The sequence below is a fragment of the Heteronotia binoei genome, chromosome 13 (genome assembly GCF_032191835.1).
Source record: "Heteronotia binoei isolate CCM8104 ecotype False Entrance Well chromosome 13, APGP_CSIRO_Hbin_v1, whole genome shotgun sequence".
Lineage (NCBI taxonomy): Eukaryota > Metazoa > Chordata > Lepidosauria > Squamata > Gekkonidae > Heteronotia > Heteronotia binoei.
Genome location: NC_083235.1, coordinates 36,874,465 through 36,898,867, shown reverse-complemented (window position 1 = coordinate 36,898,867; position 24,403 = coordinate 36,874,465). Strand labels below are relative to the sequence as shown.

General features: G+C 45.0%; 1 protein-coding gene across 1 annotated transcript; it reads right to left on the bottom strand.

Annotated features, from left to right (window-relative positions):
- Window positions 1-9,231: 9,231 nt before the first annotated feature.
- On the bottom strand, window positions 9,232-24,037 carry LOC132581554 (tubulin alpha-1C chain). Its single transcript, XM_060252860.1, has 4 exons — window positions 23,871-24,037; window positions 14,169-14,391; window positions 12,673-12,821; window positions 9,232-10,276 (listed from the first exon to the last, which is right to left on the bottom strand). The coding sequence occupies exons 1-4, from the start codon at window positions 23,871-23,873 to the stop codon at window positions 9,302-9,304; spliced, it is 1,350 nt and encodes a 449-aa protein (XP_060108843.1). The 5' UTR covers window positions 23,874-24,037; the 3' UTR covers window positions 9,232-9,301.
- Between the last annotated feature and the right edge of the window lie 366 nt (window positions 24,038-24,403).

Below are 24,403 nucleotides of genomic sequence, written 5' to 3'. Positions count from 1 at the left end.
ATTGAACTTACTGTTCAAAAGTTGAGTCCAGTGGCACCTTTAAGACCAACAGAGTTTTATTTGGGGCATAAGTTTCCATGTTCACGTGCACACAAAAACTTATACCTAGAATAAAACATGGAAGCTTATACCTAGAATAAAACTTTGTCCAAAACCTGGTAAGAAACAATAGTTTTGAAAAGATGTGCCACTTCCTATGGAAGACTGAAGGCAGAAGTGAAGTGCAAGTGTATGGCAAAAGCAGCTTCTCAGGAGTGGAAGATTTCAAATCCCTACATCATATCTGTGCAGTGAAAATTAAAAGCAGAGATAAGGCACAGGGCTGGATTCTGTGGACATTGGTCCAACAACCTAGAGTGGAACATTTGCCATAGTGTGCTAACTCAGCTCTCTATTTCACTGAAGGAAATTTATAGGAAAAGATACAACAGGAATACCAATTCAACAAGCAGTATGTTTGCGTGTGGTTGCAATATCAACTATCTCTGTATCTTCTCTGAATCATTCCAATTTTAGTATACTTACCGCCAAAATAGCACAATATCAGTTATCAATGCTATAAAAATAAGTAGACATGTTGAGTAAAATAAAATTGGAACCCAGCAGCGCCATAAACATTACCCAAAATGTAAGGTGCCACTGGACTCCTGTTTTCTTCTGCTGCTGCTAACAACTAATATTGTTTGGCTACCCATGTAGATTCATGAGTCTCAGACACATTAACACAATTTTAATTTCCTGCCTTATATGTTGGGCACCAACATGGTAGAGTGAGTAGAACTTCAAACTAGGATCTGGGAGAACCAAGTTTAAATCCCTGAGGAAGCCTGCTGGATAACCTTGGGCCAGTTAGTCTCTCTGTCAGCCTAACCTACTTCTCATGAGGCTGTTGCTGTAAAGATAAAATGGTGGAAGGGAGAATCGGCTCTGCTGGGTGCCCTTCCGGCCAGAAAAGTAGAATTTAAATATCTAAATAATATAACAGGGATAAATTAGATTGTTAATCAAAGTCATCAAACATGTTAACAATGCAATAAAAATAAGTTATTCAGAAGCTGACGATACACTGTATTGTAACTAGAAAAAAGTCTCCAAGATACAAATGTATGGTACAATAGATTTATTAGTCTTTAAAGCGCCACAGTATCCTTCTTGCATGCGGTATTTTTTTAATGAAACAGAACGTTTTGTACAAAGGAAGATGTGGACTTTTGGAAGCAAAGTTCTGGGAGAAGAATATCACTGTTACACTGTGATCTTAAAGGACTGGAATGAGTAATGTTTCTTTGTTGGAGATAAATGGAAGTGGATAACAGAAAGCGGGAAGCAAAAAAGCCTTCTGAAAAACCTAAAAAATCCTTTTTGTACTTTAAAATTAAATTTTGCAGGAAAATCAAGCATCTTTTATTACAACTAAAATATTAGAAAGTAGGTGACCCAGCTAGCATGTAAAAATGTAGCTCAGTATCTTTCTGAAACACCTAGCCATAGATAACTAGTTTTAAGCCAAGATAACTAGCATGAAGAATATAAGCACCAGCGTTTTAGAACTTCCATCACCTGAAGCCTTGGGCCCCTCTGTTCCCTGAAGCTTTTCCTTATTGGACCCTGTTTATTTTCAACATTCTGCATGCTTTGTTGTCTAGTAGCTGCAGGATTGGGGTCAAACTCTAAAGCCAGTTTTGAACCTGGAATATGACAGCCAGTTTGGTGTAGTAGTAGTGGTGAAGAGCAGTGGACTTCATTTAAAAACCATTTATTATAATGTAATATATTGTAGTAGCATATTATCAATTGTTATTAAAAGTTAATACACATATATAACATTTTCTCCACCCCACCCCCTTTTAGTGACCCCCAGCAGTGCCAACCCCCTTAACAACTCCCTATTACTACTTTATTTAATTTGTTATAAGATAATAAACTCTATCTATTAAAGAATCTTTCTTCATGAAAAAGCAAGAAAAAAAATACCAAAAGCTATAATTGTAGTCCATCCTCATGATAGTCCTTATTCATTCACAAAGAAACGAAAAAGTTATAATCCAATAATTCCATTTTTTAAACTGTAATCCATATATGATTGCTTTAAAGATTAACCATTGTCAAAGATCACCAAATGTCCTTTAACGTTATATTGTTTTTCAATATACTTTTGAAACCTTCCCCACTCAGTTTTAAACTTCTCTAGATCTTGTTCTTTTAAGATTCTTGTAAGTTTGTCCATTTTACTCCAATGCATAACTTTCAAAGTCCATTCCCACATTTCTGGTATTTTGTCTTGTTTCCACATTTGCACATATAATGTCCATGCAGCTGAAAGCATATACCAAATTATCGTTCTATCTTGCTTTTTGAGTGTTTCCATTAAGAGCAGTGGACCGTGTTCCATTTCCCACTCCCCCACAAGAAGTCAGCTGAGTGACCTTGGGTCAGTCACAGTTCTCTCCGCCCAAAAAACAAACCTAGCCAGCCACAAAAAGAACTCAAGTTTCAGGCTGTCAGGCAATCTTCAGATCTCCTGGCTAAATTACACCTAATGCAATATCGCAATTAATTGATTAATTTACCTGGAATAGAAAAAGGAAAGGTCCCCTGTGCAAGCATCAGTCGTTTCCGACTCTGGGGTGACGTCGCATCACAACATTTTCACGGCAGACTTTATGGGGTGGTTTGCCATTGCCTTCCCCAGTCATCTACACTTCCCCCCCCCCCCAGCAAGCTGGGTACTCATTGTACCGACCTCGGAAGGATGGAAGGCTGAGTCAACCTGAGCCGGCTACCTGAATCCAGCTTCCGCTGGAATTGAACTCAGGTCATGAGCAGAGAGTTCAGACCGTAGTACTGCAGCTTTACCACTCTGCACCACGGGGCTATCTGGAATAAGAAAGCAATAAAAAGCCTCAGGCTCTGAGTACATACAAAATGTATTAACTACAACCAGCTTCTGCCCTTTGGGAGTAAGAAACAAGCCTGCCATACCTTTTCCTGCAAAGGCGGGTACTACCTGGACATTAAAACTAGACTATTTGCCAAGCTGTACTGCAGGTGCCCTTTCATCCACAGCCACGCCGGACCACAAGGTGTCCTCCTAGGTGTGGCTGAAGTGCTACATTTGAGCAATGCTTTGAATCCCCCTGCATTGCCATCCTACTCCGCCCCCCTTCCAAACTGGGCGGGGTCTGGCACCAGCCTCCGAGCCACAAACAATCTCTATCGCCTTCTCCTCCCTAGATCGATAGCTGTCGGCCAGGACCAGATCTACATTGTTTTTGAGGGGGGCAAAATTAAAAGATGACACCCCCTTATGGACCATTCTATCTTATGGTCCCATAGAATACAATGGACTCCATATCCAATTTGGCGCTCCCCTCCCTGTCAGTGCCCGCGGCAAGCACCCCCTCTTCCCCTAGATCCGGCCCTGCTGTTGGCCAGGATCCTCCGCCCACAGACCCTGGCAGGGTAACTCATCAGAGAGAAACCAGTCAGAAGCGGAGAGGGCCTCAGAATATTGTGGATCCCAACCATGCCCTTACCCCTGGCCGACCATTCACCTATGCATGTTTAAAGTCCTATATAGTATGCACGCTTCTTTGGGAATAAGTCCCAATGAATTATACCCTGAGATAAATTTTTTTAGTCTTTAAGGTGCTGCTGGGCTGTTCTTTTCTGCTACTCCAGACAAAGGGCTGCCCATCTTAATTTTAGTAGGCACAGACATTTTCACAGCCAAGTAGCAACCAAGGGAAGCGCTTGTTAAGAGCATCTTCCTCTGCCCTGGCCATATCCAAATGTTCACTAGAGGGCGCTGTTGTGCATGCAACGGTGTGGGATTATTTATTCCAACTGCAGCGGTAAACCAATTTTGCATTTGTGTGAAGCGCGGCATCCCTTGCTGGGTTGGAAGATGCGACCAGCAGTCAGTTACAAAGAAGGAAAATGCTTGTTTTGTTGCGGAAAAGGGTTAGCCACTTCCGAAGTCGTCCAGCAGCTGCCTTCCAGCGGTTGAACTGAAGGGAGAGAGTGTTTTTTTCACCCGTCTTCTGCCTCTGCAGCCAATCCCATGGCAGTTGGAGATCCAAGAGAGAAACAAAACACTATCTTGATGCATTGTATTATGTTTATATCTTGTCCATCCTTCAAGAAGCTCACAATAAGGCAAGAGTGAGGGAAGAAAGTAGCGTCAGGTAGCTACTTTTTAGTTAATGTGCATTAACTTGACCCTAACCACTCCAGTTACTATTTTCACAGGCCCTGAAGTCTACCCTGCCTTTCTTTCCAATGGGGACCTAAAGTTAACAGAATTGCCAATCTCCAGGTGAGCCTCAAGTTTCTCAGAACTACAAGTGATCCCCAGAATACAGGCATCAGTTCCCTTGGTGGGTATGGCATTACAGTCCTATAAAGTTCCCTCCCTAGGAATATCCCAAATCAGAGGTGACAGTGTCTTAACACACACATGGTCCCTCATGAAGCTGCCTTCTACTGAATCACACCATTGGTCTTTTAAGGTTAGTATTGTCTACTCAGACTGGCCGCAGCTGACCAGGGTCTAAGGCTAAGGTCTTTCACATCACCTCCTACCAGGGCTTTTTATGTAGAAAAAGTCCAGCAGGAACTCATTTGCATACTAGGCCACATCCCCTGATGTCACCAGTTTCACACAGAGCTTTTTGTAGAAAAAGCCAGGCAGGAACTCATTTGCATATTAGGCCACACCCCTGATACCAATCCAGCTGGAACTGCGTTCTTGTGTGTTCCTGCTCAAACAAAAAGCAAAAACCCTGTCTACTACCTTTTCTCCCTTTTTCACAATGCGAGAATTTGTGGGCACTCAATGAAATTGCTGAGCAGGCTGGTTAGAATGGATAAAAGGAAGTACTTCTTCAACCAAAGGGTGATTAACATATGGAATTCACTGCCCCAGGAGGTGGCGGCTACAAGCATAGCCAGCTTCAAGAGGGGATTGCATAAATATATGGAGCAGAGGTCCATCAGTGGCTATTAGACACAGCATATTGTTGGAACTCTGTCTGGGGCAAGTGATGCTCTATATTCTTGGTGCTGGGGGGGCACAGTGGGAGGGCTTCTAGTGTTTTGACCCCACTGATGGACCTCCTGATAGCACTTGGGGGATTTTTTTTGCCACTGTGTGAGTCTTGGATTGGATGGGCCATTGGCCTGATCCAACATGGCTTCTCTTATGTTCTTACCTGTTGCTTTTGTAGTTGGAGACACCAGATATTGAACCTGGGAGCTTCTGCATGCAAAGTAAAGGCTCTTTCACTGAGCCACAGCCCTTTACCTTTTTCCTGTCCACTATTTTCTCACCACAGTTATTTGAGGTAGTATAGGCTGAGAGCTGCCACCAAGCAGATTTCTGATACAATTGTTAAGCTACATCCCTACAGGGAAAGAATACTCCTGTGGATGCCTCACCTTTGTTGTGGAAGGAAGTTAAGACCAACATTACTGAAAGTTGTATGATGGGTTTGATTCACCTGTTTTAGTGTGGAAGTTTTAGAGATAGGTGGAACTGCAGACTCTAAAAAAGGTCTTTGTAATACAAATGCAGCTCCTTTTCCCTTTTCCTCCTTTTGATAAAATGCACAGTTTATTGCAGTGTTTTGAAATTGTCCATTAGTACCATTAGAACCACTGAGTAAATATGAAAATGAAAAAAAAAACCCTTGCCACCCAAATGTAAAGAAATGAACAAGATCTTCCTGCCACCTGTTGAACATAATACTGCCTATTGCACTCTGAGGCCCGCTTCCTCCTTACACACCTGTGGGCCTTGCATCCCTAAATTCTATTGGGAGTGTACAATATTTTTAGCTAGGAAAGTAGCCTAGTTTTCATGTGTAATTTAAGAGCTAAGCAGCAGTTTCTTTGTTAGCTTTCTATGGGTCTCACATTTTAGCTGGAATCCTGGCCGACAGCATTTTGATCTGCAGACATACAATCAACCAAGACCAGAGTGACCTGGCTATTATAAACCCAAGCCAAACATTCTTCACACAGCTACAACCAAGAACTCTCTAAATACTATGTTTTTGTTTGTGCAGACAGACGTGGCCACAGTGTAGCCGTAAGCAGAGCAGTCATTAAGACAATCTCCATATTCACCTTCCTCTTTATTCTGCTGCCCAAACAACTTTTGCAGGAGCCTGATATTGCATGAACCAGAAATGTAGTGCCAAGTTGCAGGCATAGCACTTACCCATGTATTTACTCCTCGACCTTAGACTTTGCATTGTAAGAGTTTTGAAGCAAGAGGGCAAGCATGAAGTGTGCATGGTCTGGAAAACAAGACCTTCAGCCCCCAACCAACAACTGCTCCAAAGCTTGTATTACTGCAGAACTTAGCAGTGGCATCAATTCATCCCAAATGCTCAGAAACCAATAGAATGGTAGGTGTGCTGCTCTGAAAGCTCATATGCTGGACATCAATACAATTTTTAATATGGGGAGCCTCTGGGGTCACTTTTAAGCCAGTGATGCTAACTCAGCAGCTCTTTGACATGGCACCTGTCATTCTTTGGAGCACTGTTTCTCCCATGTGGCACCCATATTGCTTCCACTATCCTTTGCTGCCTTCTGAAGTTGCCAACATTTAAGTAGCTCGTCCTGGTGGACTCTTTAAGTGACTTTTGCTTTCTGTATTATTTAAAACTATTGTAAATGTATTTTTGTAAGTGGTGTGAGTTTGTTATATGCTTAGTGCTTATGCTTAGTGAATTGGCTTTCAAGTAAATCTATTTCTTGCATTAAGCTTGTGCAATCTTTTGTAAATCTTAAAAAAGATTTGAGTGATTTTGTGTAACTTTGGAACACAATTTTCTCTAGGTTTTCAACCTCCAGGTGGGGTTTTGGTATCTCCCAGAATTGCAACTGTCTACTAGGTGACAGATCAATTTCCCCTGGAGAAAATGGTGGCCTCTGTGGCATAATACCCTGCTGAGGTCCCTCCCCAGCCTCCAGCCTCAAACTTCCAAGAATTTCCCACCCTAGAGCTGGCAATACCACTTATCATTGCTGCCTTGTCATTTGTGTGGCAAACTTCATATCAAGGAACCAAGGAAGTAAAAGGGCACACCAATTCAATATCGATGGAGAAAGGAACTCTTAATTTTAAGAGTATGTATATGTTAATAGTTATGTTATGGGTGTATTTGGTGGGGAAGGGCACAGGGCACATTGTAGTCATATGGCTTTATGTTGGTGGGAATTATGAAAATGGGTCTCTGTGAGCTGCAGAATGAGTACTACTATAAGCAGTTTAAGAAAGGGACTTGAACCATCCAAACCTATTAATAAGCAACTTTTCTGGTTTTCCAGTTCAGCAGTTCCCAACAGGGCCTTCGGCTCTGAACTGTTCCTCAACTTCATTTCAATTCAATTTTGGTATAGATGTGTCACTTCTCAGCACTCAGCCTGCACTTGCTTACCTAGAATCAGAGTTGGAAGGGACCCTCCAGGGTCATCTAGCCCAGCCCCCTGCACAATGCAGGAAACTTATTATAGCCTGTGTACTTATGAGGGACAGCTACCAAGCTCTCCTCCCCCTGCCCTCCCTTTCCCTAATTAAAACCAGCTCTAGCCCAGCATTGACAGCTACACATCATAGCTATAAACTGGCTTTGCCCCGAGAACAGCTTGAGGGGGAAAGCTTTCTTGAACTGAATCACTTGGATATATAAGAGATACATTATGCTAGCCTAAGGGGCAAGGAGAGTGAAATGGTGTTTGTAGGTTGTTTCAGACACACCACTGTCCTGGCACAGCCCTAACAATCAGTAGTCTGCAGCTAGAACTCAACTCCCTGAAGCATGCAATGTTGGCATTAAAGAGCCATGGCACACGCCAACCATATGACTAGGCATTTGCTCCCATGAGGGAATTCCTCTGGACACTCCTAGATTCTTGCTCCACGAGGGAATTTCTCTGGACACTCCTAGCTTCTTGCCTCAGAGTCCAGGGAAGTTTGAGTCTTTGAAAAGGTACCACAAGTTTAATCACAGCAAAAGCAGATTCTTGGAGAGCAGCTGCGTTAAGTCCATTATACTGTGGTAGGCTAAGCCTCAGGACAGAAGAACTTGGACTCAACATATGGCTTCCTCCACCATCTAGTACATCCCTCTCCCTCATTTCCTTCCTCACAATCAGATCTGCTAGATCAGGGGTGGCCAAACTGTGGCTCTTTTACACCTATCGTGTGGCTCTTGAAGCCCCCACTGCCCCATCACCCAGTTTCAAGAAGGCATTTCTCTTTAAACCACTTCTCCAAGCCAAGCAACTCAGTGGCTTTGAAAATGCATTTAAAGTTGCTTTCTTTCCACCTTTCCTCCCCATCTATTTCCTGTCTACCTACCTGACAGTTCTCAAATATCTGACATTCATGTCTTGCAGCTCTCAAATATCTGACATTTATTCTACATGGCTCTTATATTAAGCAAGCTCAGCCACCCCTGTGCTACATCAAGCATTGTGCTTCCTCTTTAACTATGCAGATGATAACTGAAGTTAACTGACACAGTGGCAGAGGTGAAAAATGTTACTTTATCCATTGCCAAGCATTACCCCTGTTCATCTCTAAATTCTTCCCGCCTGAATGATACAGACATTGCCTGTTACGGTCCATGAGCTAATTTTAGTTTCTCTGGGCTTACATACAGTTCATGCTTAGTTCTATGAAAACACAGATTTAGGTAATGCTGTTCATAAAGGCTTGGTCTATGAGGCATGTGGATTATTATTATACAGTGCCTTCGACAGAAAGAATGACTTTTGATTCCGTTGAGAAAGGTGCATCTTCCTCAAAATAATCAGGTTTACAAAATGTAATCCTAAAATATTTCAAGAATCTTTCCAGGGGCTTAATTTAAAGAACATTAAGCCACACAAGAAAGAATCTCCTGAAAAGGGAATGAGGCACCCAGATAAGTGATTTTACCCTTCTTGAGCTCCAGCCGCAGAGTTGCTGAAGCACTCCAAATTTCCAGGTCAGTGCTCTTGTATGCATCACTGGGTTGCAAATACTCATTTTCCCTCCTGCTACAAAGTCATTCAGGCCTTGCCAAGTTAAGAGTCTAGCTAGTCCCACTCAGTCATTCAACAAGTGTGTTCCCAGCTGGCACCAGACCACAGCAGACCACCAACAGGTTCTTTGCACAGCTCAGTAGTGCAAGGCAGAGTTTGATCTCTATATTAAAAAAAGAGTAACGAGTGTTTTTAACTGGACAATTTTTAATGAGCATGACACAATGGACAGTAAGAAGCAATCCAGAGAGGCAGAAAACTAATATTCTTCACCTTCATCATCCCCATCAGCACTGTCTGCACCAACCTCTTCATAATCCTTCTCTAGGGCAGCCATGTCCTCCCGAGCTTCCGAGAACTCTCCTTCCTCCATCCCCTCCCCTACGTACCAATGGACAAAGGCACGCTTGGCATACATCAGGTCAAACTTGTGGTCCAGACGAGCCCAAGCCTCAGCAATGGCCGTGGTGTTGCTCAGCATGCAGACAGCACGCTGAACTTTGGCCAGGTCACCCCCAGGGACCACTGTGGGAGGCTGGTAGTTGATACCAACCTTGAAACCAGTGGGGCACCAGTCCACAAACTGGATGCTACGCTTGGTCTTGATGGTGGCAATGGCAGCATTGACATCTTTGGGAACAACATCACCTCGGTACAACAGGCAGCAGGCCATGTATTTACCGTGCCGAGGGTCACATTTCACCATCTGGTTGGCTGGCTCAAAGCAAGCATTGGTGATCTCTGCTACAGTCAGCTGTTCATGATAAGCTTTCTCAGCAGAGATGACTGGGGCATAGGTAGCCAGGGGGAAATGGATGCGAGGATAGGGCACCAAATTGGTCTGGAATTCTGTCAGATCTACATTCAGGGCACCATCAAATCTCAGGGAAGCTGTGATGGAGGACACAATTTGGCTAATGAGGCGGTTGAGGTTGGTGTAGGTGGGGCGTTCAATGTCAAGGTTCCTGCGGCAGATGTCATAGATGGCCTCATTGTCTACCATGAAGGCGCAGTCAGAATGCTCCAAGGTCGTGTGGGTGGTCAGGATGGAGTTGTAGGGCTCAACGACAGCGGTAGAGACCTGAGGAGCTGGGTAGATGGAGAACTCCAGCTTGGACTTCTTGCCATAGTCAACAGACAGACGCTCCATCAGCAGGGAAGTAAAACCAGAGCCGGTGCCACCACCAAAGCTGTGGAAGACCAGGAAGCCTTGGAGACCTGTGCACTGGTCAGCCTGTGTTGGGGGGTGGGGTGGAAAGAGAGCAACAGTTGATCCAGCAAGATCACATGGTCAACTTGGAATACAATAATCTATACCAACACCCTCTTTCAAAGACCCACCATCTTCTGTGAACTTTTGGCACAATCCATTAATATCCCTCCTGTGCTGAAACAGCCCAAGCATATGTAAAACGAAAGAGGATGTATTCTTTGCCCATGTATACCCACTTCCCTCACCTCCTGTAGGTGTAAAATTATAGATAGCAACTTCCTTGGGGTGAGAACTGTCCTCTTCTAGTTGTCAAAGCACCAAATGCATTGTCCCCCCTCCCCCCCAAAAAACTTCACACTTCAAAAACCCAATCATGCAGAATTTGCCCTCAAGCATGACCCTGAGCAGTGCATCTGTACAGAAAGTCCCTTCTGCTACCATATTAACAAAAACTTGCATCTGAAATCCTTTTCTTAGTGAAACATTCAAGAAGCAAGCAGTTAAAGCTGGATGTAATTTACTAAAAAAATCTGTGATGAAACCTATGTTAGAAATCCTTAGGATGATGTTATCTGCTATGGTTGAAACTCAAGCTAGCTTAAAATTGGCTCACATTTCACAAGTCTGTCATACTAAGAGACCCAAACTCATCCTGACATTACCATTGTCAAGTAATTCTTACCATCAACTGCTGCTATACATTAGTTCCTCCTGCATCTTTTTGTCTTTGAGAGAAGCTATGTGGCCTTGAACCAGACACCATTCACAACATGCTAAAAAATTGCTGCCTGAAGGGCGTTCCCTAGCACATCTCCACTATCAGCTCGCAGATACTTAAATTGCTCTCCCTCCTACTCAAACTCTTTCCTCAAGTTATAACAAGCAAGCATATGAAAGGAAATATGCAGCCACTGGGCTTCTATTCCTGGCCTAAAGTAAAAGTTTGTCAGGAAAAAGGAAGGGCAAGAGGCTATGACATCATAACTAGCTTGGTTGCCAAGAAGAGAGAAAAAAGACAACCAAAAATCTTGATCTGGGAAAAGGGTGTAGAGCTCATGTATTCTTCTTGTAGGAGCGGCTTGAAACCTCAGGGGCCATTGCCAGTTTTCTAGGAGCTGTCATGCTGCAAGAATCCGCCCACTGCTACAAAGTGGCTTTAAGGAACTCAATCTGTGGGTAACAAAGCCAGTTAAAGGCCTTGACCTGGATAGCCCAGGCAAGCTTGATCTCACCAGATCTTGGAAGTGAAGCAAGGCTGCCCCTGGCAAATACTTGGATGGGAGACCTCCAAAAGAATACCAGGACTGGGATGCAGAGGCAGGTATATCAAGCCATCTCTCTGAAAACATCCTAGACCCAGTAGGGGTCACCAGAAGTCACCATTACTTCCAGGCATGCAAGCACACACCCACAAAAATACTATTTTTTTTTTTAAAGCCAGTGAAAGTAGGTTAATGCAGATCTGCTGATATTGTATGTATCAGCATTTCCCATTTGCAGGGTCATGACCCTGTACCAAGTCACACAAGCCTCAATGCCAGGTTGCCAGGGGCGCCCAACACCCCCTGCCCCCCTCCTCTCTCTACTTATCTTCAGTGCTGTGCAATGCTCCAGCCCCTGCCCCCGCTGCCTGTAGAACTCAGAGAGCGATACTAAGACTGTGCGCTCCCCTGTCCCTCTCTGATGTTCAGAAACATCAGAGAAGGATGGGGAAAGCTCCTGGCCGGCACACAGTGTCTGTATCGCTCCCTGAGCATCCTCCGCCTGGATCAGAGGAAAAGAACCGGGCTATGGTGGGGGGGAGGGGAGTTTGGGAAATCTGGTACACATTATACAGCGGGTCACCGTACAGAGTAAATTTGGACTTATGAGTCACCATACCCAAGAAGTATAGACATTTCCCTCTGGAAGAGCCATTTGCTCAAGAGGTTATTTCTTCCCATGTCACCCAAACTCAGAGGCCATGGCGTAAACTGGGCTACACCTACTCTACCCCAACACTTCCACTATCTACTATCTACAATCGTATTATTTCTGTCCCAGCCTGAAAACTGGTTCCTGGGGGTAGCCGGCAAGCCGAGTAATGTCAAGCAAGTCATGAAGGCACCAGATTATAATCTGTAAACAATTTGAGATTAGCAAACAACTGCAGATGTCAACACAGCCAAGTTAAAATTAAGTTTTAAACAGACCCACTCTTGACAGCAGCAAGGCGGCAGGCCAGGCAGCAAACCTTACAATTTGGAGAGGCAGCATTTCCTCTTTCCACGCAAATGGTGCTCTCTGGCTCACTGCAGCTTTAGGAGACCAGAACACACCTTCCATGCTAGAGCAGGGGTTCAAACCTAGACCTTCCCAGATCCTCATCTGATGCTCTAACCAAAAGAATTCACTGCTCTTGCCTGCACGTCACTCACCAACTTCCTGATCCTATCCAGGACCAAGTCAATGATCTCCTTGCCAATGGTGTAGTGGCCCCGGGCATAGTTATTGGCTGCATCTTCTTTGCCAGTGATGAGCTGTTCAGGGTGGAAGAGTTGGCGGTAGGTTCCAGTGCGCACTTCATCTGCGGAAAGAAGTGAAGAATACTTATGGTGGGTTTTCAAAGGCTCTCCCCCCGCTTTGTCATCTGAGGTCCAATGTGGCCTAGAGGGCAGGGAGAAACCTGCCTTGGAGTAGATGTAAGGGCCTACATCTCCCAGGATTCCTTCTGTTCCCCTGATTGGGTAGCAGAGTTTCAGAGGGAAAACTAGCCCAAGAGGGGTGGGACCTGGAAGGAAAGCATAAAAGGCCAAGTCACAGACAGGGTGTGTTCTCTCTGGAAAAGGCTGCAGGAGAGAAGGCAGCAGGAGTGCTCCCTTACCCAAGGGATGAGTTTTGGCAACAGAGGCAGGGAGCATCTAGTCAAATGCATCAGGGTTTTTATTTATTTTTATCAGCCTTTACTGTATATATATTTCACTGTTACACTACAAGTTTTTTTTATTACCCACCTATTGTTTGAGCACTGTAAATAAATTGTTGTTGTTGTTGTTTATCTGCCTGGTCCTTACATCTCCTTGGTCAGGGTTAAAATGTTTTACTAAAAGGGATACAAGGGTGGTTGGTTGTTCTGGGCCTTCCATGCAGACCCTTACCAGAGTGGTGGCAGCTAGAAGACGACTGCAGATTCATACCCTGCCCTTCTCTCTGATTCAGAGAGCTTACAATCTCTTATATCTTCCCCCCCACAAAAAACAACCTGTGAGGTGGGTGAGGCTGAGAGGGCTCCCACAGCACTGCCCTTTCAAGGACAACTCCTATGAGAGCTAAGGCTAACCCAAGGCCATTCCAGCAGCTGTAAATGGAGAAGTGGGGAATCAAGCCCGGCTCTCCCAGATAAGAGTCTGCACACTTAACCACTACACCAAACTGGCTCTAATAGCAGGCCCTTCCTGGTCTTGTGCTGTCTGACACCCCTCCCTCCAGGAGATGCAGAATTCTGCATACAGTCATCAAATTCCTCACTTGCACAGTGAAGGGGGGGGGGGGGGCTAAGTTAGTACTTCTTTGCTGTGCAAGTATATTCCAGCACTTCTGCTGATTAGCACAAATAACCTGCCATTATATCAGTACGTCGGGCACTCTGAACATCACCATTTGTGTTCCAAGATTCAATGCTGGTAATGAAAATACAATTTGGGACCAATACAATTTTCATATGAAGCAGTCTAACTCCACTGGCCAACATATCCCAATGCCATATACTCAATATCAAGTATTCCCTTGGAGACTCAGCTCTGCTATCAACTGGAGATGTCAGTCTTGAACTTGAGTCCTTCTGCATGCAAAGCATGAGCTGTACAACTGACCTGTAGCCCCACCCAATGCCTTATTTATGGAAAGCCAGGACAAAGTAGCTTGTTATGCTTACCTATCACAGTTGGCTCCAAGTCTATGAACACAGCCCTGGGGACGTGCTTGCCAGCACCCGTCTCACTGAAGAATGTGTTGAAGGAGTCATCTCCTCCCCCAATGGTTTTGTCACTGGGCATTTGCCCATTAGGTTGGATGCCATGTTCAAGACAGTAGAGTTCCCAGCAGGCATTGCCGATCTGGACACCAGCCTGGCCAACATGGATGGAGATACACTCGCGCTGTAGGCAGAAAGAGTTACATAAACTTAGCAAGGAAATACACAGCCACTTTATGGCAACTCAAGCTCATGGGCTTAGCTAGGTCAGAACTGTCTAATGTGACGGGGAGCAGCTCTGCAGGCTCTCAGGCAGAGGTCTTTCAGATCTCCTGCTACCTGACCCTTTCAACTGGATAAATTAGGGACTGAACCATGGATCTTCTGTATACAAACCAGACTGCCTTAAACCATGGCCCATGTCTTCCAGGTCTGAGAATAAACAAATAGCCAAGTCCCTCAAAATCCCATGTCAGTAAATGTTTCTCCTTTTATATGCAATGCCAGTTTGCCAAGCGAAGCATAAGCTGCTACTAACTCTGCATATGAATGAGCAGGTATCAAGAGCACAGCTCTGCTAAACATTCAATCTCCTCTCCCACAAGATAATATGGCCCAATAGGTTGGGCTTTTGTTGCAAGCCAAGTAGCTGCTTAATCAACAATGATAATTGTTGTTACCCAGTGGCCTTGGCCTGGTAACTATGTAACTTAAGCCAAACTTTATTACTCATCCCCAGAAAGGCAGAGAATGAATCTGAATTTTTAGTAGTTTCCACAACACAAGCCCTGATCGGGTCAGTGTTGTGCTACTCAAGAGCTTTCCAGACATAGGTATCACTCATGTGAATTCTCACTTTTAGCACTCCAACCTCATTTTTAAAACTTATACTGTTGCATCTCTCCCAAGTATGCTATTGGCTTGGAAGCCAGAATGCAAGCACAGGAACAGTGATTTGTGGCTTAGATTGGGAAAAAAATCATGATTCTACGGTTAAGCTGCCAATGTGCAAAAGTCTGTTCCAGAAGAACAGAAAAGCAAAAAGTCAACTATGATCTTAATGCTTCCATTTTAATATAGCCGCTAGCAGAATGCGGTATCCTGGCATGTAAAACCCTTTTGAAGTTGTAATGTCTCCCGAAAGAACTATTTTGAGAACAGACACATCTTCTACCTTGATCTCCCTGAGGAGACAAAAACTTTAGTGATGTGGCTGCCTGGATATTCCCCTTAAAAGCAACAAGTCATTTTTCATCCCCAGGAACATTCTTGATAGAATTGACAAGAAACTATTCCCCCCTTTTTTGTGCCTGAACAGCAGCCTAATAATTGTGTGACCTCAGATGAGCTCATTCTGCTGTGCTTTAATCCTAAAGGCTTTCTGTTCTCTCTCCCCCACTCCTTTAAACCAGCTTAAACCAGCTAGCTCTCCCACCACCATCTGACTCACAGCACAGAATGCTAGATAAACAGCAGAGAGCTGCAATTTGAAGGTTTGTGGTCAGCCATCCTTAACCCTTTCTAGAGGGTCTCCAGAGAGCGAGTTTCTCTTTATGGCTGAAGAAACTACTCAGCTGACTGTAGCACTGATGAGTAGCTATCCTCAGAACAGCCTTTTAGACTCTCTGAAAAAAATTAAATATGGTAGCAGTTTAAGCATATTTTACATCAAGCACACGCTGATTGATCCACTGTATTCCTTGTTCGAAAAACACATATCCAGCCAGTAACTTCCAGCCAGTCATCAAATAAAACCCTTCAGGAGACAGTCTATAAGGCCCCAACAGTCTTCCTAAGCAAGCACTCAAATGCTTAAGAGTATTGCAGCCATCTGCTCATCCTTAATCATGTATGAAGGAGATATGCTTAGCAGCCACAGTTATAGAACAGGTAACCCAACAATGTTCAGGTTTGATAGAGGGAGCTGCAGGGCTGGATGGTGTGTCCCCTGGATAGCTCTCTAAGCCTCAAAACTGTGTTCCAAAAATTCTGGGTAAGCCATAATAAACCAACCTTTTCCCTGCATGATAAAGCAGTAATCTGCTCATCCCATCCCAGGCACTGTTGCTTATCTCTAACAATGCTAGAAGCCTTAAGTGCAACTGTTTACTCAACTGAGGAGTTTGAGTCACTGTGTTTGCAAAACTAAATGGGGGAGGGGGGGAAGAAGGGAGCATTGGCAGCATGTACATCATCATCATATTGTCCTTTTGTTCCTGCCTTGAACTGTGGGCCAGCTCATGCTGCATGACAAAAGGAATAGTAGTCTTCCCTAATGACTGCAAACATTATCATCTTCAACAGCTCTGGTCAGGTAGCTCATCAAGACTTGGTGGGTCTGATCCACCTTGGTTCAAGGGAAGATTCGTGCATTTATAAGGACAGGCTAGCGGCTAGCCTGATCTCCTCAGATCTCAGATGCTAAGCATGGTCAGACCTCAGGTGCTAAAGCATGGCATAGTCTGACTAGCATTTGGATTGGAGATCTCCAAGGAATACCAGGGTCATGAAGTGAAGGCAGGCGATAGCAAACCATCTCTGAAAGCCTCTTGCCTTGGGGGGAAGGGGCAGACTCTACAGGAGCACCCTAAAGTCAGTTGTGACTTGACAGCTAAAAGGACAACTCTGATTCTAGAAGCAAAATAATCAGGCAGATCTTGAGGGAACAGGAACTCTCTAGGGAGTTCTGCTGCTGTGAGGGTGAGACTCCATGTGTATGTTTGAAAATAATCCAGATGCTCCCAAGACAGCAGAAGCCTCCAGTGCTGTCCCCTCAAAGGGAACCATTCTTCCCCTGGGACACTTCTCATTGCTTGGAGAAGGAGGGAAAGGGGCTCAGAGGCAGAGCATCTGCTTCACAAGCAGAAAGCCACGTGTTCAATCCCCAACATCTGCAGATAAAAGGATCATGGTGTGGGTAAAACGATAGCCGAAGTGCTCTTAGAGCAGACAACACTAACCTGGACCTACCAATGGATTGACTTGGGTAGCTACTCGTGTTCAAGCAGTCACACAAAGCAGCATTTAATCCCAGCTGCTGGGAGTTAAAGCCTGCACTTCGCATACAAGTTGATGGGGTGTGAACTGGCAGAGACTGACCAAGAGAGAGATCTTGGGGTCGTGGTAGATAACTCACTGAAAATGTCAAGACAGTGTGCGTTTGCAATAAAAAAGGCCAACGCCATGCTAGGAATTATTAGGAAGGGAATTGAAAACAAATCAGCCAGTATCATAATGCCCCTGTATAAATCGATGGTGTGGTCTCATTTGGAGTACTGTGTGCAGTTCTGGTCGCCGCACCTCAAAAAGTATATTATAGCATTGGAGAAAGTCCAGAGAAGGGCAACTAGAATGATTAAAGGGCTGGAGCACTTTCCCTATGAAGAAAGGCTGAAACGCTTGGGACTCTTTAGCTTGGAGAAACGTCCACTGCGGGGTGACATGATAGAGGTTTACAAGATAATGCATGGGATGGAGAAAGCAGAGAAAGAAGTCCTTTTCTCCCTTTCTCACAATACAAGAACTCGTGGGCATTCGATGAAATTGCTGAGCAGACAGGTTAAAACGGATAAAGGAAGTACTTCTTCACCCAAAGGGTGATTAACATGTGGAATTCACTGCCACAGGAGGTGGTGGCGGCCACAAGTATAGCCACCTTCAAGAGGGGTTTAGATAAAAATATGGAGCACAGGTCCATCAGTGGCTATTAGCCACAGTGTGCATGTATATATAAAAAATTTTGCCACTGTGTGACACAGAGTGTTGGACTGGATGGGCCGTTGGCCTGATCCAACATGGCTTCTCTTATGTTCTTAACATGGTCAGCTCTGAAATACAATTACTTCTTGTGCTATCTGAAGTTGTAAAGAGAAAGAAAAAAACACCCAACAACCTGATATCATCAGTCATGAGGCATCCACTCACCCAGGCCTTGAGATTTACTGATACAATATCATGGAATGTTCCCAAGATTCCAACCAAAGCTGAAGGTCCAGAACATGGGCAGCCCAAGTAAAACATTCATACAAGCTGTAAGACAGGGAAGAGTGCTGCTAGAAGGCACAAGCCAGTACAGACAGGAATGGTGGGAAGCAGAAGACTGGCAGAAGGCCAGGCACCCTAATATGAAAGAAACCAGCAGTGGCCTGGGAAGAAGAGAGCTAGGCAAGGAGAAACCACATGGGGTTTCTAGTGAAGTGGCAGGAAGCACCAAAGGGCCCAGGGATAGGAGAAGCTGCAGGCTTATGAAAGTATGCATTAAATCCTCAGAAACTAAATGTTTGTGGGACGCAGTGAGCCACCAGGTAAGGTAACTTTGCCCATTGGTGGTTTCAAGTCAAAACCAAGGCAAGGCCTCTGCCACACATGATTAAATTCTCTTGCATGCAGGACTGTTTGTTACACCAGCTGCAAGGACTTCCTTTTCACTCTTCTAAAGTGCAAAAATAGACTCTCCACCGTCTGTACTTGCTGCAGGACCATAGTTGCAAACAATTTAGCCTAACAATCGGCACAGAGATATATGTTATAACAATACTATGCTTCAATGAATCCAACCCAATCTGCTGACATAAGGATAGCAGCTCTTCCCGGCTTTCTTCTCCCCCCACAGGGCCATTACCAAACTGACGGCTCTGCGGGTCAGTGGGCTGTACTGAGCAGAAGGGAAGGGGCAAAAATACTAGGAATTACCCATGAAGAGTGTTTGGAGACGGTAGCTAGACTGCTGGTTGAGGCCAGCTATCGTGAACACGTGGCCAAAATATTACAGTAAATACACTGGCTAGCAATCCACTCTCAAGCTCAATTCAAGGGTGTTGGCTCTGACCTTTGAAGCACTACATGGCTTTGGATTGGACCAGGGATGGCCAAACTGTGGCTCAAGAGCCACATATGGCTCTTTCACACATATTGTTTGGTTCTTGAAGCCTCCACTGCCCCATCTGCTAGTTTGAAGGCAAATGTCTCTTTAAATCACTTCTCCAAGCCAAACCAGGAGGAAGCTTAGAGAATGCATTGAAAGTTGCTTTCTTTCTGACTCTTCCCTCCCCCATCTATTTGCCTTCCTTCCTCCTGTCCATTCATGTCTTGAGGCTCTCAAACATCTGATGTTCATGTCATGTGGGCTCTCAGACATCTGACATTTATTCTGTATCTCTTATGTTAAGCAAGTTTGGCCACCCCTGGACTGGACTATCTGAAGGACTGTCTTCTCCTATATGTTCCTGCCCAGGAATTAAGACCACAGGGAGAGGCCCTCCCAAATCCCATCAATCAAAGAAGCTGGTTTGGTGGATTCATGAGAGGGCCTTTTCAGTGGCAGCCCCACAACCACAGAACAGCTTCCCTAAGGAGGTGAGCCTGGCCCCCTCACTTTCAGTAATTAGGAGGCAGGTGAAGAACATTTATTTAGGACTGCATTTGGTTTAGTAGTAATTTTAAATTTTGGTTTTATGTTTAGTGTATTCTATTTGACATGTTTTTAATCTATTCTTGTAAGCCGCATTGAGCTCCACAAGAAAGGCAGCTAATAAACGCATTAAACAAAACTGACCCCACTGCCAATGATCTCCACTAACGGAAGAGGAGCTGACTCCCCTTTCCCCCTGTTCAATACAGAGCACTGCAACCCATGTGACTATTGTTCCACTTGGGGGCTTGAACCAGCTTCCCTGGGATTAGAAACGGCTGCAGAGGGTGGAGGGGAAAGTGAGAAAAGAGGTGCCGCTGTCAGCACCCTTTGCTGCCAGATTGCTGGATCAAACCAGCGTGCTCCAAGTTCTTCCCTCCATATAGGAGGGGCCTGAAAATCCATAGGGCTGCCAGGAGTACAAATCCATGGTTGCTCCATTCCTAACAGTGGTTTCTTCAGAAAAACCTATCTACATGCTAATGAGTGGATGGTTGGTCCAAGGCCAGCTATACTGAAGTCCTAGCAGGATTAAGCTTGTTTTGACTAGTTAAGACAGTGTTTGAAATGTGCAGCAATAACTATACAAAACATATTCCTGACTGTCCCTATCCACCTAAAATGATAAATTACTAATTTAAAGAAGAAAACAGACTATTCCCCTCATTGGACTTAGTAAATGGGACAGGCTAAGAAGAGAGGTTCACTTAAGGGAGCCAAATTAGACAGGAGTCTGGTAGCTGCTAATAGATACCTTGAAGCACTCCATCATAGTCTCTAATCAATGACAGACAGAATGCTATTTCAGCAAGGAGTTTAAAGACCAAGTCACCATTTCCTTTAACACTAAAGAACTCTAGATTTCCCATTCTAGATTTCAACCAGTACATCAGTCTTTTGCTTCCTTACCACAACTAGTAGAAACTTTGGTGAAGGGGAGAAAAGTAGTAGTAGGATTTCTATCACGCACACAATCACACACACTCAGCCTAACCTACCTCACAGGGTTGTTGTGAGGACAATATGAACGCGAAGAATGATGGAAGCTGCTTTGGGTTCCCACTGGGGAGGACGATCAAGTGTAAATAAAGCAAACAAATAAATAAAGGGAAGCAAGAGAAGGGACAGGATCAACACCCACCTAGCCCTGACAGTGTGATCCCAACCCAAATGAGGAATAATTCCTCCTTGGCTTTTTTAGTGCAAAAGTAGCCAGGCAATCCATCTTCTGAGCAGAACAGGTTTAGCCAAAGGCAATTCAAGCCAGGTTGGTTACGTCAGGACAAATCTCTCAAGACTTGAGGCAAATGGACCATTTCATACATTGCTCAAAAGCAAAGCCAGATCAGCCATAAAGTGTACAAGGGATGGACACAGCTCCCTACTAGGTACTCATATGGCACATGCCTGTGGCTTTCAGGGACGCACATACCTCTGGGACAGCCTCTTCCAGTATGCCCCCCAAAAGGGCACTAAGATCAACAGATAAGAACCTCCTTGCTGGTTCCCAGCCCAAAATATATCTGGTTGGCCTTGACCAGGGCCAAGGGCCTTCTCCGCCCTGGCCCTAACCTAGCGGAACTCTCTGCCAAGCAACATCCGTGCCCTGCCTGAGTTTCACAGGGCATGAAAGGCAGAGATGTTCCGCCAGGCCTTTGGTTGAGGCCAGCAATGGTTCTTTACATCTGCCTGCCACCCCCACTCCCACCTCATGACTGAATGCTAGCCACTGCCCCCTTGTTTTGTTTAAATGCTTGAGGTGTTTTAATACTGTGTATTTATCTTTTTAATCTGGTTTTTATATTGTATTCAATTGTTGTGAGCTGCCTGCAAATGGGGAAAGACTGGCCAAAAAAATCCAATTAATAAATAAGGCATGCATTTATTTTCCCACACTAATCCCTTTCATCACCAGGAAGTAGGTGGCAATCCTCAGAAACCACTGCAAGTTGCCTCAGCCACTGGAGGCCAATGGAGACCCTAAATGGAAAGGATCATAACACAGAACACTCCAGAAAAAGTGCCATGCTCTTAAAATAAGCACACACGAACCCAGGCGTCGGAAGCAGCTTCAGCTGAGAATTATAGTTTTATAGCGTGTGTCTAGGGAAGCGTAGCTTTCTCACTTCAGCTCAGCATATGGCAAACTTAATTTCCTTGATGTTTTTATAATGCATCAGGCCCCCAGTTTTCTGGGAGAAAGGCAGGTCTATAAATGTTTTAAACAGCTAGAACTAAAAGAAGCGCACACTCCCAATGCAAAACAGCGTCTGGCACGCAAGAGAGCTTGCAACACAGAAACTATTGTAACTTTTTTTAAAAAAAAATTGCACTGGATGAGCATCTCTGCTTTAGAAGTCTGCCCTACCCACCCCGCAGCTGGGCCTTATGAAACACCATGTCAAGCCCCTGACCTGCATACTTTGCAAAAGCAATGCCAGGCCATTGCAAGTTCAGACTTCCCCACTTTCGGTTTCAAGGCTCTAACCCGGACTCCAAGACAATTAAAGGTACTTTGGGGGGGAAGGAGGAGAACTTTCAAGCGCGACCTAAAGCTGGCTGTTTTGCAAGAGGGTGTGCGTGTTAAAGGGAACCTACTGCCATCGTTAGCAAGTCTGCCCAACATGCAGCGAGTTACAAGCAATGTTCCCACTAAGCTGAGTTAATGTGAGCTAGCTCACAATTTTTTTGCCTTCAGCTCACACATTTTTGTCTCAGCTCAGGAAAATGGCCCTAGAGCAAACTGATTTATGCAGCAGTTCACAACTGTTAATGCCAGTAGCTCACAAAGTAGAATTTTTACTCAGAAGCCTCCACAGCTTAGAGGAAATATTGGTTACAAGCACCTCCACTCGGAAGCAGGGCCTCACCGACCTCTACAGCACTTCCCGTGTGCGTTTTAGTCATTAGTTACTCAGCAAGCCCTCCAGCTCCTCCTAGAGCTTATCTCCCCGGCTGGCCATGCTGAGTAGAACTCTCTCTGCCCCCACCCTGAGAAGTGACTCAGCAGCGACGAGTCACGGAAGGGGATGAGGCTGCCGTAAGAAAAAGGTCACATCTTGCCAGTCACGGGTCTAGAAGGAAGTCCGCTTTGGTTCCTAGTGGCTGGCTTTGGTTTTTTAAACAAGAATCTTTGGCTAGAAGCACAGAGAGAGGCTCTTGGTGAGGCGCAGACTAGTAGGCGACAGCTTATTCGTTTCGAAGCCACAGGCCCATTTCCCAGCAGAAGTAAAATGAGGCGGCTGGAGAACAACTCAGGGTTTCGGAAAAAGATAATGAGCCTTTGATTTGTGGGCTAGCATATTCTGTTCCACAAAACCGCCCAAGCCAAGGTCAAAATGCCGCCCATTGCTGGAGTGGTTCTTAGGGAAGTGCATTGCCAACAGAAGCTTACTGCAAAGTTACTTACTTCCGTGCCACGGAAAGCTTCAGTCGACCTCCGCCACACACTGTGCCTCTATCCAAAAGATAGGGCATTTCTCTCTCCAAGCCAGCTGCAGTGCCAACCTCCATCGAGTGCACAAAAGAAACAAACCAGAGCACCATCCTCTTCCGCCCGCCCACGCCGAAGATTAAGGGGAGGAGGGGTGAGATCTAGACTAACATGAGCATTAAAATCTCGACTCAGGCAGCTATCACGCATCCGACAGTTCGCACGCGCGGTGAACACTCGCCCATGGAATTGAGGGATGGGATAGAAAACCACGCGGGCTGAGATGCCTGTAAGGGCGAACTACAAAGATTCTCAAGGAAAGGAACTGCTCAGGCCTCCCTGCCTTGCCATGCGTATTTACGCTTCGGACAACTCCTACGCGTGCCCCACCCCTATGCGCGAAACAATCCACGCTAGTCTATGCAGCAGTCCAGACACGTGTGCTATACTGACTGAACTGCTCTACTTCCAGATGCGCATTTTGAGAACTTATGTGAGCAGGAAAGAGAATCAGAGAGCGATGGGAGGGGAGCAGAAACAAAAGCGAGCAACTTTTTCTCGTCCCTTCATTGAAATAGAATTCTCCCCGGATCTATTTTTAACTCAGTCCCTAGCTACGCGATTTGGGTGCCCGATTTCAAAATTACTTGCCAGGCGCATTTCTTAAGGGCCGTTAACACAACTCTCGCTACTTTCTATGCCCCGCCTTACTGCGCAGACGAACTTCCTAAAGTTTTGTTTAAAAAAGAAAAACAAAACACACCAAACTCAGCAAGCTAAAAATGACAGGCTTCCAGGCAGTGTCGCGAAACCCACTTACCATGATTGGCAAAAAAGAAAGGAGCTACGAAAAGTCTTCCTCACTATTTGTCTCGTCCACGAAGCCGCCAGTGAGCAAAACTTTTTCAAACTAACTCCAGCGCCTGGGCGGGGCCCTATATAGGGCGGGCGATGGAGAAAGGGGTGGGACTACTGGGCGTCGAAGGTGAGAGGAGGTGGAGGGAGCGGCATTCGGAGGTTCCGTCGATGTCTTTCCGGTTTCCACCAATAAGAAGGATATACATTTAAACATCAGTTTCCGACTCTCCAGATTTACCATGCTCTTTACCATGCTCTTTCTCCGCAATTAAATCCAAACAAACAGTGACCATATAAATTTAGCTCGTTATTCCTGTTTGGCTTTTGCATCTGTTAAAACGTCTTCATTATGTTGTATGCTAATCTGCTGTTCAATTTCTATATGTACGGATTGGGAACTTCCATTAGAAAGTGTGGGTGGCCACAGAAATCTTTTATTCATGCCTTGAATAAAAATTTGTTGGTCTTAAAAGTGCCTTAAAACTTTGTTCTACT

Coding starts and splice junctions, on each gene's coding strand:
- LOC132581554 (XM_060252860.1), bottom strand. Junction 12,822..14,168: donor CTTGGAGCCAACTGTGATAG/GTAAGCATAACA, acceptor TTCTTTCCGCAG/ATGAAGTGCGCACTGGAACC. Junction 10,277..12,672: donor TGGATAGGATCAGGAAGTTG/GTGAGTGACGTG, acceptor CCCCCAACACAG/GCTGACCAGTGCACAGGTCT.